This window comes from Sinocyclocheilus rhinocerous, unplaced genomic scaffold, assembly GCF_001515625.1.
Source record: "Sinocyclocheilus rhinocerous isolate Xijiao unplaced genomic scaffold, SAMN03320098_v1.1 scaffold558, whole genome shotgun sequence".
NCBI lineage: Eukaryota > Metazoa > Chordata > Actinopteri > Cypriniformes > Cyprinidae > Sinocyclocheilus > Sinocyclocheilus rhinocerous.
In genome coordinates, this window is record NW_015634502.1 from 74694 (window position 1) to 91821 (window position 17128).

General features: G+C 36.2%; 2 protein-coding genes across 9 annotated transcripts in view; both read right to left on the reverse strand.

Annotated features, from left to right (window-relative positions):
- Positions 1–2941, reverse strand: part of LOC107745731 (SRSF protein kinase 1-like) — a 16406-nt gene extending 13465 nt beyond the window's left edge. For 4 of the 5 annotated variants that reach the window (XM_016559678.1, XM_016559679.1, XM_016559676.1 and 1 more), the window contains exons 1-5: positions 2870–2941; positions 2134–2188; positions 986–1116; positions 337–445; positions 149–236 (exon numbers count right to left, since the gene is read on the reverse strand). In XM_016559678.1, the coding sequence (XP_016415164.1) occupies positions 149–236; positions 337–445; positions 986–1116; positions 2134–2188; positions 2870–2882 (396 nt within the window). In that variant the 5' untranslated portion in view covers positions 2883–2941. The other variant, XM_016559677.1, reaches the window with a different exon arrangement.
- A 444-nt stretch (positions 2942–3385) lies between these two features.
- LOC107745732 (mitogen-activated protein kinase 14A-like) overlaps positions 3386–17128 on the reverse strand; it is a 16398-nt gene continuing 2655 nt past the window's right edge. For 2 of the 4 annotated variants that reach the window (XM_016559681.1, XM_016559683.1), the window contains exons 2-12: positions 12805–12934; positions 12319–12377; positions 9718–9829; positions 9538–9567; positions 9212–9259; positions 8988–9102; positions 8455–8526; positions 6641–6720; positions 5692–5770; positions 5039–5212; positions 3386–4387 (exon numbers count right to left, since the gene is read on the reverse strand). In XM_016559681.1, coding sequence (XP_016415167.1) covers positions 4320–4387; positions 5039–5212; positions 5692–5770; positions 6641–6720; positions 8455–8526; positions 8988–9102; positions 9212–9259; positions 9538–9567; positions 9718–9829; positions 12319–12377; positions 12805–12934 — 967 coding nt within the window. In that variant the 3' untranslated portion in view covers positions 3386–4319. Of the gene's footprint in view, positions 4388–5038; positions 5213–5691; positions 5771–6640; positions 6721–7596; positions 7677–8454; positions 8527–8987; positions 9103–9211; positions 9260–9537; positions 9568–9717; positions 9830–12318; positions 12378–12804; positions 12935–14877; positions 15313–17128 lie in introns of those variants that run through there. The other 2 variants (XM_016559684.1, XM_016559682.1) reach the window with 2 other exon arrangements.

Below are 17128 nucleotides of genomic sequence, written 5' to 3' on the forward strand. Positions count from 1 at the left end.
TATATATATATAGATTAAAAATTATTAATATAATTGATTAAAAATGATTTAGACAATCTATATTTCATCTTCATTGTGTTTACCTTTCCTTTTTTCTAAAATGATTATTTAAATAATTTCAGTTTCAGAAGTTTCTTTGGATACTTACAGATCTGAGTAGCTTTATTTCATCCAGAGCTGTTTCAGTGTAATGCTCTGCACTCTTTACCACCTTCATTGCAACAAACCGCTTCCCTCTGCAGAGAAGAAAAAAGGAAGAGAAAAACTGCATCACGCATATGCAATGTTGGCACATTATAATGTGTCTTATGTTATTCAAAATGACAAAGCTCTTACTGGATGTCCCAGGCCAGCCACACAGTGGAGAAATGACCCCATCCCAGCTTCCGGATCACGTGGTATTTGCCATTGAGTAGGTCCCCTATTTTCACATGGTGATATCCTCCTGAACAAAGCAGAACAGCAATCCTTCAGCTTGTATTCAGAAAGCTCCTCAATTGTCCTTTAGGGCTGGTTTGATTGTCATTTTGTTAGGGACTGATTTTGAGCAATCAATTTAAAGTACATTTAGACAAAAATAGAAATTAGAACTTGACCAGACTATTGACATTTTAAAATAAGTAAATAATTAATAAAGTAAAAAATAATAACATGAAAAATAATAACATCACTTCCATTTTACATAAAAATAAAAAATTTTAAAAAATCACAGATATCTGAAACACGCAGAGGATGATGACATTCCTATATTTACAGTACCAAATATTTGTTTCTAACCAAATATCCATTTCTTTTGCAGTTTACAGCAATTATGCACGTTTAGGAAGCATTTTAGTTTCACCAACAGATACTTGCAAAAAAACAACAACAACCGTGAAACAAGGAAGTGCCTCTAGTCACGTCATTTCAGAGATTTTAAGTCTCGTCTACAGATCAAACTGTAACTTCTGCTGTCAAAAAGAACGTATATAGCTTTGTCTCCAACCTTTGCAATAGTCATTAGGATCTTCTTGCTCTTCATCGTCAGAGCCCAGGATTTCCTCGTCGGGCTCCTGTATCTGGGTCTCTGTAGGAGGCTGCTGCTGTTGTGATGCCCCGCGTGGAGGATGTGCTGGCCTGAGGGATGAGAGCACATTTCATTTAGGTCAATGGACAAGCTTTACAGCACAGTCTATATAGGGAGGTCCTCTTACAATTTAAACTCTCACCGAGCGGTCATCTTACATTAAAGACACTATGATGCTGATTTTTACAAGGTATAAATGTTCTGACAACCGTTTCAGCATGTGATTTTCATTTCTGACATGCTACAATCAAAGGACCTACATAAAAACTATATTTTACCACATAAAAACACCTTTATTTATTCAATGAGCTCACTGAATAACCAAACTGAATAATACAGCTATATAATCTTTTGTAGAATTGCTTTATAGGTGAAACAGAAGTTGTAATTATAACTAAAACGACTGAATCCTGATCGAACAACTTGCTGATGCTGTTTTGCTGTTTATTACTGCAAAGCTGCTTTAAAACAATCTGTATTGTTAAAAAAACTATTGACACACTATTGACACACTAATTGACTATTACACACTATTGAGTAAAAAGTCTACCAGTGTTTGAATGCATTTCACTAACTGCATGTATCCATGCTTGGTTTAACCCATGCAAGAAAAACACCTGTTTCTTACATCATTTAAAAAACTGAAGTGAAGAAAAGTGCATCTTGATACTGTGCATGCCAAAAAGATGACTTCATTCTGCCAAAATATTATCAAATGAACATGGTTCAACAGTTAAAACTGAATAATCAGAGCAAACTCAAGATGACTCATTCTGTACACATCAAAACAGTGGTGTCTAAACTGACACTAAGTTTAACAGCCACTCTGCAACTTCCAGGACATTATTAAAAAAAAAAAGTCTAAAGACACAATTGTACACCATATTGTGGTTCCTAATGTCTTAATGTCCAATAATCACATCCCAGAAAAGTGTTTAACTGTGCACGATCCAGTTTACATATAGGCAGTCCTTCTTAGGTTTAGTAACATTCTCATTTTAAAAATCCAAATGATCAGCCAGATAAATACTAGCAGGAAAAAACAAGAGAATAAAGCACAAACTCACTTCTTGGTCGACTTCTTGGCTTTGGCCCTTTTCTTCCTTGCCTGAAGTGCCAGAACTGGTGTGACAAATGAGATCCAGCATATGACAATGAAACTATTAATAAAAATCACTTAAACTCAGTTGCTCAAAGACAGTCAAACATAGCCTGACCATAATACAGGAGACACACAGACCGGTTATAGTGATCTTATGTAATCTTATATAATGCACATAAACAATACACAGTTGGGTGTTTACAGTGTGACAGGAACTGAGCGCTTTAATAACATGAATGTTTTATCTATTTTTACAGCGCCAGAAACATGGATGCAAAAACGAGGCTGAAGGAAATAAATTCCTGAAGTTTCCACGACAGCAAAGAGGAGGAAAACAGACGCTTTCAACTCTCATCCAGCTGATGCACGCGCCTAACGTTCCTCATAAGATTAACGTCTATCTAAAACAAAAGAGATGTGAAATCGCTTAAAGTGAAGCCGATACAAACCGACAATAAAATATGCATTTGGGGCGTGATGAAAATAAATGTAGCTCACTTCAGCTGCAGACTGAGTGGCTACATGCTAACGCTAAAGACACCAGCTCATGCGTCCCAATACAAGGCAAAATGCGCCTTTTTGCTTTAATATTACACTACTCGTTTGAGTCAGAATGCAAGTTAGTCACCTTGCCTCATATATAATCGCTATAGCTTCCAATAAGGCAAATATTATTCAGAGAAAGTCAAGGAAGAGATTACCTTTTCTCTCCATGTTGGCCCCTTAGTTGGCGCTTGGGTGGCCCTGCGCATGCGCGGCGCGCACCTCCGGACACGCGCGTCTTGACTCTTGTGCGAACTGTCATTTTTTAAATTCATCACAGTACATTGTATTTTTTTAATTAAATTTTTGTAATTAATTTCGCAATTATACATCGAATGGAAAGATGTTACAGAAGTAGCCAGACGTGCGCATTTTAAACTACCAAACCAAACGATGACTTCGATAAACACAAAAACAAAGCGCAGGTAAATCCACGGGACAAAAAGTATCATGGTAGCCATAGTTACAGCGGTTACTATGGTAAATTATGGTTACTGTGGTAATTTTGAGATTGAAGAAAATCTTGAAGATGCATTGGTCATAAAATGCTTTTGAAAGCACATTTTTAAATGAAATTCAGACCCAAGGTGTTGTGTAGAAAAGGTCAATAATCACCTCACACTCTATTGTTCAACCTAAAACAAACAATCAAAACAAAGAAGCAGAAGTTTCTGAAAAATATCTGCCTTTATTTTCAGTAAACAATGGTGTGCTTGATTCCATGTTTTCTGTCAGGTGCTAAAGAAGAGAGCTTTTCAGGTTCATAAATACCACCTCAACAGTATAAATATCTTACTCCGCTTTCATATTTGAACATTCAATTAATAGCATTTTAAAAAGAGCTACTGGAAGCAGAATCAGATCGAATACAGTTCATAGTAGCAACCTCAGTTGGACACACACACACACACACAACCTCACACTTTCTCTCTCTATGAAACATACACAAACACTGTGAAAAAGATCAGAAATAAAACAGCTACAGATTCCAAAAGCTTTATGAAATGTATATTTACAAATGACCTAAACTTATCACCAATATCCAATGCAACAATTTACATTTTTCATCCTAGCTCTATCAAAGGAGCCTCCAATAAATTCCATTTTTATGAAAACTGATTAATGAGGAACATACTGTAAATCGTTAAATACAATGCTCATTATTTGATTGGAAAAATATATATATTAACAGAAACTAAATGAACAATGTTTTCTGAACATTTTAAAAGTACTGCAAATGTGATACATTGTACACAGAAAGAACAGCACAACTAAATACTAAGAAATTTCAGGGAGATATTACATTTACAAGTAGACTTGCATGACTGTCATATATGAACATCATGGAACTGCCCAAAACAAATGGTAAAAAAAAAAAAAAAAAAAAAATTGTTGATATTATTACCGTCAGATTCTTTTGAAAAGATTCAACGTGTAAAATAATATTTTCTATGACTTCTATTCCTTCTGTTTGGCCCAGTAGACAACATTAAAAATATGAAAAGAAACAGTCAAGCATCCTACTGACTGGCTGATTACAATACTGCAAAATGACAGCATTACTGTAGAAGTAGTACAGTTGGTTTGATTGCCATCCAGAAGAAAAGGTCAAGATTCCATTTCATCTCCGTCAAAGACTGGCGGCTCAAAACTTATCACCTCTTCATATGTCTGACCTGAGCAGGAACAGAAAACAAACAATAAAGGTTGTGATTGCAACATACATTAAAACATAAATCTAGATTATTCAAAACTGAACTGACACAGCCCCTTATTTTCGTTAACTAAAACATTTTTATTTATTGAAATAAAGCTGAAAAAATATATATATAAATATTAGATAAAAAACTTAAACTAAACAAATTAGAAATATTGCCTAGGCAACTAACTGAAATAAATTTTAAGTTGAAGCACTAAAAATACTAACTGGAAATTAATAAAAACTAAAATGAAAATACCTAAATATAAATATTTTAAAAACAAAAACTAATAAAAATGACAAAAGCACACAGAACAAAATAACAAAATATTAAATTTAAATATATATAAAAATAAAACCCAATTCAATTAGTAATAATAATGGTTTATTAAAAAAGTAATAGTAAATGAATATAAATGTAGTATAATAATAAGTATATAAATGATACTTAAAATAACATTGGTTCAGGGTGGGAGGATGGGGTTTTGGAGGGAGAGTGTGTTGTTGATGGGATGGGGTGGGGTGGTCTAACTCAATGCTCAAAAGTGAACAAAACTGCTTAAAGCACTTGTAACTTGTGCCAACTGGCATTTTTTGTATATAAACAGACCAAAAATCCTTGACTCACGTTTCCACTCTTCAATATCAAGCTCTTGGCTCTCAAAGCTCTGGTCAAAAGGCTCTGCTTCGGGTTCATCATCTGGGTCATGGTACTGAGCAAAGTATGGGTGAGCCAGAGCCTCCGCCGCTGTAATGCGCTTATCTGTGTCCAAAACCAGCATCTTTTCTAGAAGGTCCACAGCTAAAACATAAAGAATCAAGTATTTAATCAAAATTAAATATTTCCAGCATATTTTTCTCGAAAATATTTGTTCAAAGTAACCTACAAAATGCACTACCACACAAAAATCCTACAAATTTAGCAAGGACATAATACATTTATCAAATGTGACAGTAAAGAACAGTTAGAATGTTAGAAAATATTTATATTTCAGATGAATGCTGTTCTTCTGAACTTTTTGTTAATCAAAGATAAAAAAATAAAAAAAAGGTTTCACAGTTTCCACAAAAACAAGCAACAACTTTTTTTTTTTGACAGCTGCTGAAAATTCAGCATTGCTATCACAGGAATAAATTTTGTTTTTGTTTTTGTTTTTAAATGCATTAAAATAGAAAACAGTTCTTTTAAATTGCAATAATATTTCACAATATTACTGCTCTTGCAGTATTTTTGATCAAATAAATGCAGTCTCTTCTGTGGTCAAAACATGCCAGTTTTACCTTGTGGATTAGCCCCGATAAACACATCAGCAAAATTCCTCTTGGCCATCTGAGGAAGTGAGTTGATGTAAGTACGAGCCTGTGGAAATAGACAGTTGAATCGTGAGCAGTCAAGAGGTAATAAAATAATGTCATTATCAAAGTATCAGCTATGTTCATTTAAAGTTAACATTACAATTAAGAATTGAGCTTGTTGGTAATTCTTGACTTGATCACCATGACAACTGCTTGTGTTTTGCACATACATTGCTAACACTGGGAATCATAACATTGTGGTGTTAGCATGCAGTGCCATTTGAATGCAGCAGCAAACAAACAGCTTCAGAAGGCAGAGGGGTCTGTGCTGGCGATGACAGACAGTGATTTCAGCTCACATAAATCAGTGAATAACTTGATGACAGCTCAGCGGCAAGCAGTGAGAAAAGGAGAAAGTGGAGAAGATGGAGGAACTAAATTGGGTGCAATCTATTATCACCATTACATTTGCTTATATTCTCTACATAAAATAATGTTTTAAGCTGACTTGAAAATGTTCTAATGAATATTTTAACGGTCTGTTCTGTTCTCCGAATTTGATTGGCAGTGGGTTTTCAGTCCAGTGTCGCTAGTTGTATCACTCAGCTTTTCGGAGTCTCCGATGTTGAATTGTGCAGTGTAAGTGGAAGAGTTGTTTTTTTTTGGAAGTCAGAGTAGCAGTATTTTCTCTAACTTCAGGAACACTCAGACTGGGGTTTTCTCACACCAGTGAGCTGGAAACTGGAGAGATTACAAAAGGCTGTGTTTACCTGGGCCGTACAAAAGCACTCTTGATTGTGTGATATTGCTTTGTTATACGTTAGTAGGACTTTTTTAATTCTTCTAAATGCAGTCCGTATTTCCAAAGTGAGGTCTGCTAATTAAAGGGCATGAGGGGTATTCTGCAAACGGGGCTGGGCGACAGCGAGCTCACCTCATGGCTAGGCATCCTGCTTATTAGAGAGGCAGGTGGAGTTCCTGTAAGTCGCATTATCTGTTGAAGCTGGTTTATATCTTTGAAGGCCGGGTCAAGGAGCTAACGGTCAACAAATTTAGTTTAATGCATATATATCAAATGTTATCAAGACATTATATTGTGGTTCGCCACTGATCTAGGGAGGAAGACAGGATCAAACAAAGAGGGAGAAGGAATTGGCATGCAAATTGTGTTCATATACAGCAGAGAGGAATGTCATGCTTTGTATAGTAAGAGATTTTGACAAGGATTAGAGTCAGTTCAGAAACACATCAGCAGAGCTGGAAGACAAAAATCAGGCTTGTTCATTTCAGTTTAGATGTCATGATTCAGTCCCACAGAACCTCAAATCAGTCCTTCATCTAAAAGTGAAGCCAAACGGTCAAAGTTTAGTTAGAGAACACTGGAAAAATATACTTTTTAATTAGCGACAATCAACACACATTCCCTGTTGGAAAATCCAGCTTACACCGTTAACTGTATTTTGATTTCTAGCTGGTCCAAGCGGAACATTAGCTGGTCGACCAGCCACCATGTTCCAAAACCTAGCTTGATCACTTATGGTAACTAATTTTGTAGCTGGTCCAAAATGGTCTACCACCTCGCACCAGTTTTGGGTCAGTGTTTATTGATTGATTTATTATTTAAAAAGAAATTAGTACTTTTATTCAGCAAGAATTCATTAAATTCATAAAAAAATGACAGTAAATATATTTATAATAGTACAAAAATATATTGCAAATAAATACTGTTCTTTTGAACGTAATATTCAAAGAATCCCGATCCAGCCTGGACCAGATAAAAGCTATAATAAAAGCTAATACAGCTGCCAGCTTAAAATGGATTTGCCACTTTGAAAATCAACAGACAGGCGTTTTTAGCAAGTACACACTTCCTAAATATATCAAACTCACAGACTCTGATGATATTTTCATTAACAGCTCAGGTCCTGGAGTTCCAACCAGAAGCATAATAAGCTTCAACTGATCGATGTCTAGTATAATAAGATGAAGGAAAACTAGTGTGGCTCAACAAGGAACAGGCCACAAAAACAAAGCAGAAAACGCTTATTTTGGTTTCATGTGTACTTAAAGAACAGGAAGGCATAGAAGCTTTGGTCACATCTGTGGAAAGGCAAGCAAGCTAGTAAAAATAGCACAGGTGGAATATTTTCTGCCTGCCCAGCAAAAGCAAGTCGGAAGTAGCTGCACAGGTGTGCTCTGCCTGTGAGAGGGGGGAAATATTTGGCAAGTATTTCTGTTCCATGGGTTGTGGAGCCAGATGCATTTAGAGGAGCAGTCATTCAAGATACAGAGTGTCAAATATGCAAAGCCAGGGGGTAAAACACACTGCAAGAGCTGAAACCTGAAAACATTTGTCATTGGAAATTAAAGAGCGAGAAAGAGAGAAATAGGCATGTCATTTCCTGCAGGGCAGTTTATTGCGTTCTCATAATGATGGATGATATATCCTTCAAATCACTGTTGCGTCTTGGGGCGCAGCTTGAAGGCGGAGCTTAAGCGGAAGGGACAAAAGTTCAGTTTAATACAAGAGGCAGACAGACCTGCCAAATACACGCTGCAAGGACAGAGAAAGGGGAGAAAAAAGGAGAGAAAAAAATTAATAAATTGTAATGCGATTTGTATACATTTAAATCAGCATGAGAGCAAATACGCACTTAAAAATCATGCTTTTTCTGGCTTGGAGCCATGGTGCAATTTACAGAGAGTGTTTTGCAGGTCAGCGTAGGGGAAATGAGAGGAAAAGGATACGATCTGTGCCAGGGAACAGAGTCCTGCCTGTCAGCAGCTCAGCCATGATGCAGCCCACTGACCAAATGTCCACTGAAAAGAAATCAAGAAACAACATTAGTGGAGAGGCAGCAAGCACATGTTCCCTCTCTTGTGTGCTGACCCAGATGTCTTGATACAGCGGGCTGTAAAAATGGCATGGATCAACAGCCACAATCCTCAAAAGATATTTAGGCAAACCCATCAAGACTTGGCTGGTTAGCATGGGCCAGTCAGCTTGTTTGGTAGTTGTTTTAACTACGCTACCATTCAAACATTTGGGGTCAGTAAGAATTAAGAATTTAATACTTTTATTCTGCAGGAATGAATTAACTTGATCAAAAGTGACAGTAAAGACAGCTACATTGTTACAAAAAAATTCTGTTCAAAATAAAAGCTGTTCTTTAAAATTTATATTCAAAGAATCCTGAAAAAAAAAAAAAAGTATTGTGGTTTCCACAAAAATATTAAGCAGCACAGCTGTTTTCAACATTAATATTATAAAAAATTGTTACCTGTCATGTTGTAGTGCATCCAGTTAAGCATGATCTCTGGAGCACGGTACCACCTTGTGGCCACATACCCTGTCATCTCATCATCTGTGTGTCGAGCCAGACCAAAGTCAAGGATCTGAGATACAAAAAAACAAACAGTGTCATTATTCTTTACAAGATGTATTGAGTAACCACACTACCAGCAAAAGTATAACAACTAAAACAAAAACAAATGACAGACTCACCTTAAGTTCACAGTCTTCATTTACTGCCAGATTACTGGGTTTCAAGTCCTGGGAAACAATTAGTTAATATTACTTTACAGTTTCTTTATACCACTACAACCAACTGTTAAATGTATAGATGAAACACATCTTCTTGCGTGGAACATTTTTTCATTCTTTTCTAGAACTAATTTCTAGCAATTTCTAGCTTTAGTCTTTGCACAACAACAGGCCTGAGCATACACATGGTGATGCCAGGGAGAATTGGCTCCACGGGGCAGCACACAATTTTTTGAGGGGACAAAAAGCCTGCAGGCCATTTCTCATAAGCCTGAATGAACACTTACCCTGTGAATTATGTCAGCCGAATGGATGTACTGGTAAAATTAAAAGAAAAATATTTTAAAAAATGTTAGGCTACATGAGAGAATCAAATTCCAGATAAATTTCAGATGAAGTCTTATTTACATCAGACTTAAGAGATTCCGGTTTGTGTTCATTACAGGATTGAAAAAGTGCAGTTTCACCTTAAGCCCTCGCAGGATCTGGTAAATAAGGAACTGAACATGATCGTCGGTCAGCTTCTGACACTTCACAATATTATTCAGGTCAGCACCCATTAGATGAGTCACCAGGTACCTGCCAAACAGAACACAAGAATGTTATTCTCCTGCCTGCCAACTGTTTAACCTGGTATTGGGAGTGACAGCATAGCATGAAATGTAGGGAACATTTAATTCGGTTTGAATAAATTCCATTAATCTTGTTTTGCTTAGAAGTTTGACTGTGCTTCCAAAGTGAAGCAACAACTTAAACTTTGGCCATGGAGGAACTTCTGACTACTGTCAACATCAAGATTTGCCACTGGATCAGTTTTCATGTAAATATCCAGGGGTAGCTTGCACATATTTTAATGCTTATTTTGGGACTGTGAGAGAAGAAACAGGAAATTATAGGGAGATATAAACTAGAGCTGCGATGATACAATCATAAAATCAATATTTCGCAATTATGTTTTCCTTACAATAGCGATTAAACACTTTAGATACTTATTTATTTTTATTTATTTTTGGGGCATTCATAGAATTACCTCAGAACAAAATTACACTACTGTTAAAAAAGTTTGGGGCCAGTAAGATTTTTTGTTTAAATAAATGAATATTTTTATTTTTCAAGGATGCATTACATTGAGCGAAAGTGATTGATAGTAGAAGTTGAACAGTAGAAGTTGAACAGAAGTTGAAGACTATCACACTGTTACAAAAGAAGTTCTTTTGAACTTTTTAAACCTTGATGCATGTAGAAAATGTTTCTAGAGTACCAAACTGAATTATTCCTGAAGGATCAAGTGACAATGTCGACTGGAGTAACGGCTGCTGAAAAGTCAGTTTGCCATCACAGGAATAAATTACATTTCCATACAATACAGAAAACCTCCATTTTAAATTGTAATAATATTTTACAATATTACTGTTTTGACTGTATTTTTGATTAAATTAATTCAGCCTTGGTTAGCATAAGAGGCTTATGCCAAAAAACATTTTAAACTGTAGCATCTATATATAATAAATGATAAATAATAAATATATATTATTACTTAAGAAGGACTGTTATACTCAAGTGGTTGCTTAAAGGTAGAACAGAAAGAATAGATATGTGAGGGTTAATTTAAGTGAGTCAATCCTTTGATTTTGCTGATTTGAAACAGTACTGACCACTGAACCTGGCCAGCCTCTCACAGTATATTCAGGCACATTAACAATTATTACAGTCTTCAACCTATTAAACAAACGCCTCATGGTAACAAACAGCAGAGTCTAAATAAGCACTGACTCTTAGCAAGAGGGTGAAGCTACAGGTCAAACAGAGACACTGTGTTGTGACACACAGCAGAGCTTAAAATAAGCCCTACTTAATCCCAGAAACACTCTTTGCCCAATAAACACACTCAGAATTAGAGATAATCAACAAATACATCCAACCCCCACAAAGATTTGGGGGGGAAAAAACACAGATTAGAGACAGTAAACAAACATACATCACTTCTACTTGCACAGACAAATGAAAAACTGAAGCAAAGTGCAGATGCCCTTCATCCATTACTGTGCGTCAGGTCTATTTTTGGCAGTTGAATCGATGTTAAGTCACCACAGCATCTGGTTTTACAACCTGGCTGTGTCCTTAGCATTCCCCACTAACCCACGGCTGCTAGGCTGGAGCCAGGCAGCACAAAAAGCTGTCGCTGTGGAAACCCAAAGCTCCATAAAACCACGAGAGCCCGAATACATGCTTCTAGTCATGTAACAAATGGCACAAGATAAATAATCCATTATTCCGTTTAGTGTATGAGAAATTAGCGCTAAACACACAGGAGTGATTATATTAAAGCTGTACTAAAGGACGGGTAACAGCGCCTCAAAACCAAATCACTCTAATTGTGATCAACACAGTTGTTTATACAGGAAGCGTCTGATGTGGTGTGCTGTCACACCTTCAGTTGGCACTGGCAGACAAAGACTTTCTATTTTAGATGTCTTGCCACCTGTTTGCAAGAAAATTATTTTTTTTTACGAATTTACACTACCATTCAAAAGTTTAAGGTCAGTAAGATTTCTTTAATGTTATTGAAAGATGCTCACCAAGGCTACATTTATCATTTGATCAAAAATCCAGTAAAACAATATTACTGCGAGCATTATTTACAACATACTTTATATCTGTGTCTTCAGTGTCACATTCTACTATGCTGATTTGGTGCTCAAGAAACATTTAGTATTATTATCAATGCTGAAAACAGTCGAGCTGCTTAACATTTTAGTGAAAACGAAAACGAGTTTTTTCCAGATTCGTTCAGGATTCTAATTTGAAACAGATTTTTATTTTTTTTGGCAACAGTATAAATGTCCTTACTGTCATTTTTAATCAATTTAATGTGCCTTTGCTTAATAAAGGAATTAATTTCTTGAAAAAAATAATAAATTATTGACCCCCAAATGTTTGAATGAACTATTTCCTGCAGTTGAATTAACACTTGCATGAAGTATAGTCCTATTCATAACCAAAGAAGAAAAAAATTAATCAAGTCCAGCAAAAAGATCACTTAGGGAGGAAGTAATTGTCTGACTCACACATCATTAAACTCCTCCAGGCTGGTGGCAGGTGTGAAAACATCCAGCAGGCCGATCACCTGCAAGCACAAAGTGCAAAGAACACAAATCAGAATCATTTAGTACAGCGTGTACAGTCTTGCATTAAGATTTCATTGCATAAGCTCACAGGGAAATCTAAAATTAGGCAGTTATTGCATATCCACTGCTATTTTACCGTAAACATCCTATTTTATGATTTCCAACAATAATTTTTATTGTGAATTATGTTGGGAGACCCAACACAGAAAGGACTTTTGTCTTGTGCAGTAACTCTTGTTAACATCCTATTAATCTAGGTTGCCTAATTCACTCATGGTTATTATGTTGCCCCATAGACCTTAAGGTTAGAAGCCATATTGAATTTTATAATATTTGGATGAACTAAGCCTTTAACCATTGGGATTACCATCTGCTCCTCTGCATATTAGCCTTGTCAGGTTGATAATACATATGACCCAAACTCACATTCTCATGTTTCATATGCTTGAGTAGTCGCAATTCCCTGTAGGTCCGCTTGGCATGGATGATGGATTGAAATGGCCTTGACAGCTTCTTCACGGCGACCTTCAATCCTGTCTTTTCATCATATGCAGAGCTGAAACACACATGATTCAATCATGTCGTCACACTTCACTTTGTTGCACAACTGAAACTCCAACATGCTACAACAGGACCAAACAAAGTTAAAGATGGTTGGAAGTAGAAGTCAACATATAAAAGGCACTGATTTAACTTGCCATACATTTCAGACTCAAAAACCCACCAGATTCTCACTTCCTCATGGAAATAACTACTGAGGTTTATAGAAGGAACTAAACAGCAAAAAGTACCTATTGCAACCAATCACAAACTACCTTTTCAAGGACAAATTGTTTAAGAATTTGTCACACAATGACTGCTACAAGCTATGCAGTAGTACTAACAGTGAGAGTCATGATACAAACTTTCAAGAACCATAGGATATTTTACATGTATAATTTGACTCTGAGAGAACTAGCTAATAGATCTTTTTAAAGAAAATCTCAGTGCTTCCCTTTTTTGAATACACTGCATGAGCTGAGAGATGAGCCTGGCACTTCAAACCTAGTGCAATCTGTTCATCAGATATTCAATTACACAGACACAATAAGGGGGCCCATGAAATATAATCTAAATAGCATGGTTGCCTAGCATCGCAACTTCTAACAGTCACTTTGGTGCATAAACAACCTGTCTGCCCTGAGTAGGAGTAATTTAGAAAACGAGCCTGGCCTTCAAACACCTGTCTGTTTAATAATATCACAGAGACCTTTCTGAAAATCATTTGCAAACATTATAGAGTGAGATAACGCTTGTTTTGAGTTTAAGGAAGAAACCAAATAAGTCTCTCGATGTGCACAAACATGACTGGTTAAAACAAGGTCACAACTCCTCAGAAAAACATTGTGTCTTGACAAGTATGTTTGCTAATTGTGACAATTTAAAAGCTGAAATGTGCAATTTTTGCAATGTAAAATTATCTCCGAGTCCTCTTTATTATACAGAAACTATTTGTAGGTTGATTCCCTGAAAACATTGTGTGACATCACAAAGAAAATGTGTTTGCAAATAGCAATTTTTTAAATAGAATTTTAATCATTTTTGTCTGAAATGAGTGGCTCATTTATTTATCTGTAATGTTTTGTTAATTGGCAACAAATTACTGAGTGCACCTTTAAGTGAATCATTAATCCAACTGTGTCAGAAAACATCACCACAAAACCACCAACAAACTTCCTCATCGCAGCTAAACAAACCAAACGAGCAATCCAGAGGAATTAATTACGAGATTAAGATAATAACATAAGACAAACCCAGTGCTTCACCTCATCCTGGGTGTTACTACAAGCAAACGAGAAAAATAAGTGTTATGAATCACTGACAACAGTCTTGAAATCACAAGCAGCTCTGACTCATTGGCTGCGTTTCAAAACCTATCGAGTTTCCTACAAAGACAGCAATTTTGCGCATCACAAGCGCACTAAGGTGGCCAAAACGGCAGCTGCCTTGATTCTGGGACACAGGCATGATGCATCATCTGTGGGGTGACCTCATTCAGGACAGACCCCACCAGATGTCCGCATTAAGACCACACTACACCACGAAGTAGGGCGAACGAAGAAAAGTGTGGTTCTGTATCATAAACAATGAACAGCTTTGCAGTGCATCGCGTTCATATCTTCGACTTGAATCGCTAGTAACAATTGTTAACGTGTGCATCGCGTTGGCCATCCACCGCGAAGGTTTATCACTTTGCAACTGAAGTGGCATGCGTGCGTGCACGCGATGTGGCATTCGCAACATACGCGGCTTTAAATGTTTATAAGCGTAAATTAGACACAATAAAACACGCTGCAACACTACAAACCCGCTTTTTTGTAACTAGCAATCCCTCTTGCATAACAAACTACGGACTTTGGTCTTATTAGCAAGTTTGCTAACGCAGTGCAATGCTGTACGGGCCCGTAAGAATGAATGGGACACATCGTTCCGCCATCGAAACAACAGATACATATTTACCTAACAGATCCGTATGCACCAGAGCCGACGGGAGACAAGTTCTGATACCGCACAGGGACCTCCCATATTGTCTTGTTGACCTCCTGTCGATAGAAAGTGGGTCTTTCTTTCTGCGACATGCCTGCAGAACGAGCGCCCGAGGCGAGTTGAGACTTCTGCTTTCCCTGGCTTGCCTGCCTGTGATTCAAAGCGGTTGTTTTCGTGCAACAATCAAAAATGGAAAGTAAACGACCGATAAAGTCGAGCGTGCACGCGGGTACTAAAGAACGAACCACCTCGATGTGTTTAGTTCATGCCAGCGGCTCCGAATATTCTTGGAATGTGAGAAGTTGCTCGGTTCCGGGTCGCGGTGATTTCGAGCACTATCCCGTCAGCGTCTCTCCCTGCTGCTACAAATGAAAGTCACAGTAAAAAAAATAAAAAAAGCTAAGTGAGTTCCCAAGCGCGCCCCCTATGTACATATTCACAGGAGGAACACACAGATTGTTGATGTACTACAACGTTTTGTGCAGCGTTTAATGCAAGTCTCTGAATTCGATATTTATACCACCCTAAAACTTTTTAAGTGGTTTGAATTTTACTTTTAAATTTAATGCATAATAACATAAGAGAACATATTGATGTACATAATGGAAGATGGTGTAAAACTCACCAAGACATCATGAAGACTACCTATATTTTTAATTTGTTTTAATGGAATAATAATAATTATATATATATATATATATAATATTATAGTTATTTATAGATTTATGTTTACATTAAAACATACATTTTATTTATACAGAAAAGCATTCACTCAAGGTCACTTTATAAAAACATAAAGAAAAAAACAAAAATTATTATATAGAATCATGATATAAAAAGAAAAACAAACAATATAGCTACAGAATGCAGTAATGAGCAGAGAAAAAAGATCATAAATTAACACTGCACTGCAGGTCTGAACCTAATAGAGCAATAACAAAATAAATCAGTGGTTGGAGAAGGGTGAGAAGATATTTGTCTGAAGATGTGTGTTTTTAATTGTGCCTTAAAATCTAAGATCCATGAAATATATTTTGGAGATTTTACTGCATTGAATTCCATTACAGTCTTGTCCTATATTTTTAAAATGAAATATTTGAATATAATAGGCCTACTATATGAAAAGTTTTACAGTTAGGTGCTCTTAAGGACTGGTAGAACACAGGGGTCAGAGTTCATATTTGGCATTGGCATCATTATAAAGGTCATCATTATAAATGGTTATAAAGGTCAGGCTACGTTTTTCTTCAGTAAATCTGTGAAGGAAAAATGGTTTGACTTAGCACTTAAAAGACAGCAAAATAGCAGCAAAATAAAGCTGGAAGATGGGCTGGTTTCCTGTCAGGGAGTAAAGAAAACAAGAAAAAACAAAACAAAATATGTTTAATTGTAAAGTTGAAGAGAGCCACGAAAGCTACTTAGCACTGTGTTGTCTGTCACTACAGAAACCAGGACACTTTCACACAAGGATGAAATAATCCCTAAGCATTTGGGACCCTGAACTGCCTCAAGGAATTTGTCAAATTAGGGCTACACGATTATGACAAAAATCAAAATTGTCGATTATTCCCTTGAAATTGTAATTGCGATTGTTAATTACGATTATCACAATTTACATTGAATGATGTTTATACCATTGTTTGATGCAACTGCATGCCGTATTTTTATATGAAAATAAACAAGCTGAAAACACTCTAACTGAAAAACTTTGTGCTTTTCCATAGTATTAAGCCTCAAATGTCAACTATACATCGGATTGGTTTCTTCTTTAAATTATAAAAAAAAAGTAAAAATATGAATGGTATTATAATGTTATACTAAAACTAAAACAATGGAAAAACCCTTAAGATAACATGTAGAAAGAAAAAAACGCATCTTAAGCATGCAGAATAACATAAGTGGACTTTGAACGATTAATTGCCACTTTGAATGATTACATAATTGTGGCATCCATAATTGTAATCGCGATTAGAAATTAGATTAATTGTGCAGCCCTAATTAGTAATATGCATTGCTAAGAACTTCATTTGGACAACTTTAAAGGCGATTTTCTCAATATTTAGATTTTTTTTTTCAAATAGTTGTATCTCGGTCAAATATTGTCCTATCCTAACAAACCATACATCAATGGAAAGCTATTTATTCAACTTTCAGATGATGCATCTAAAAAAAATTAACCCTTATGACTGGTTTTGTGCTCCAGGGTCACATATTATTTTACGAA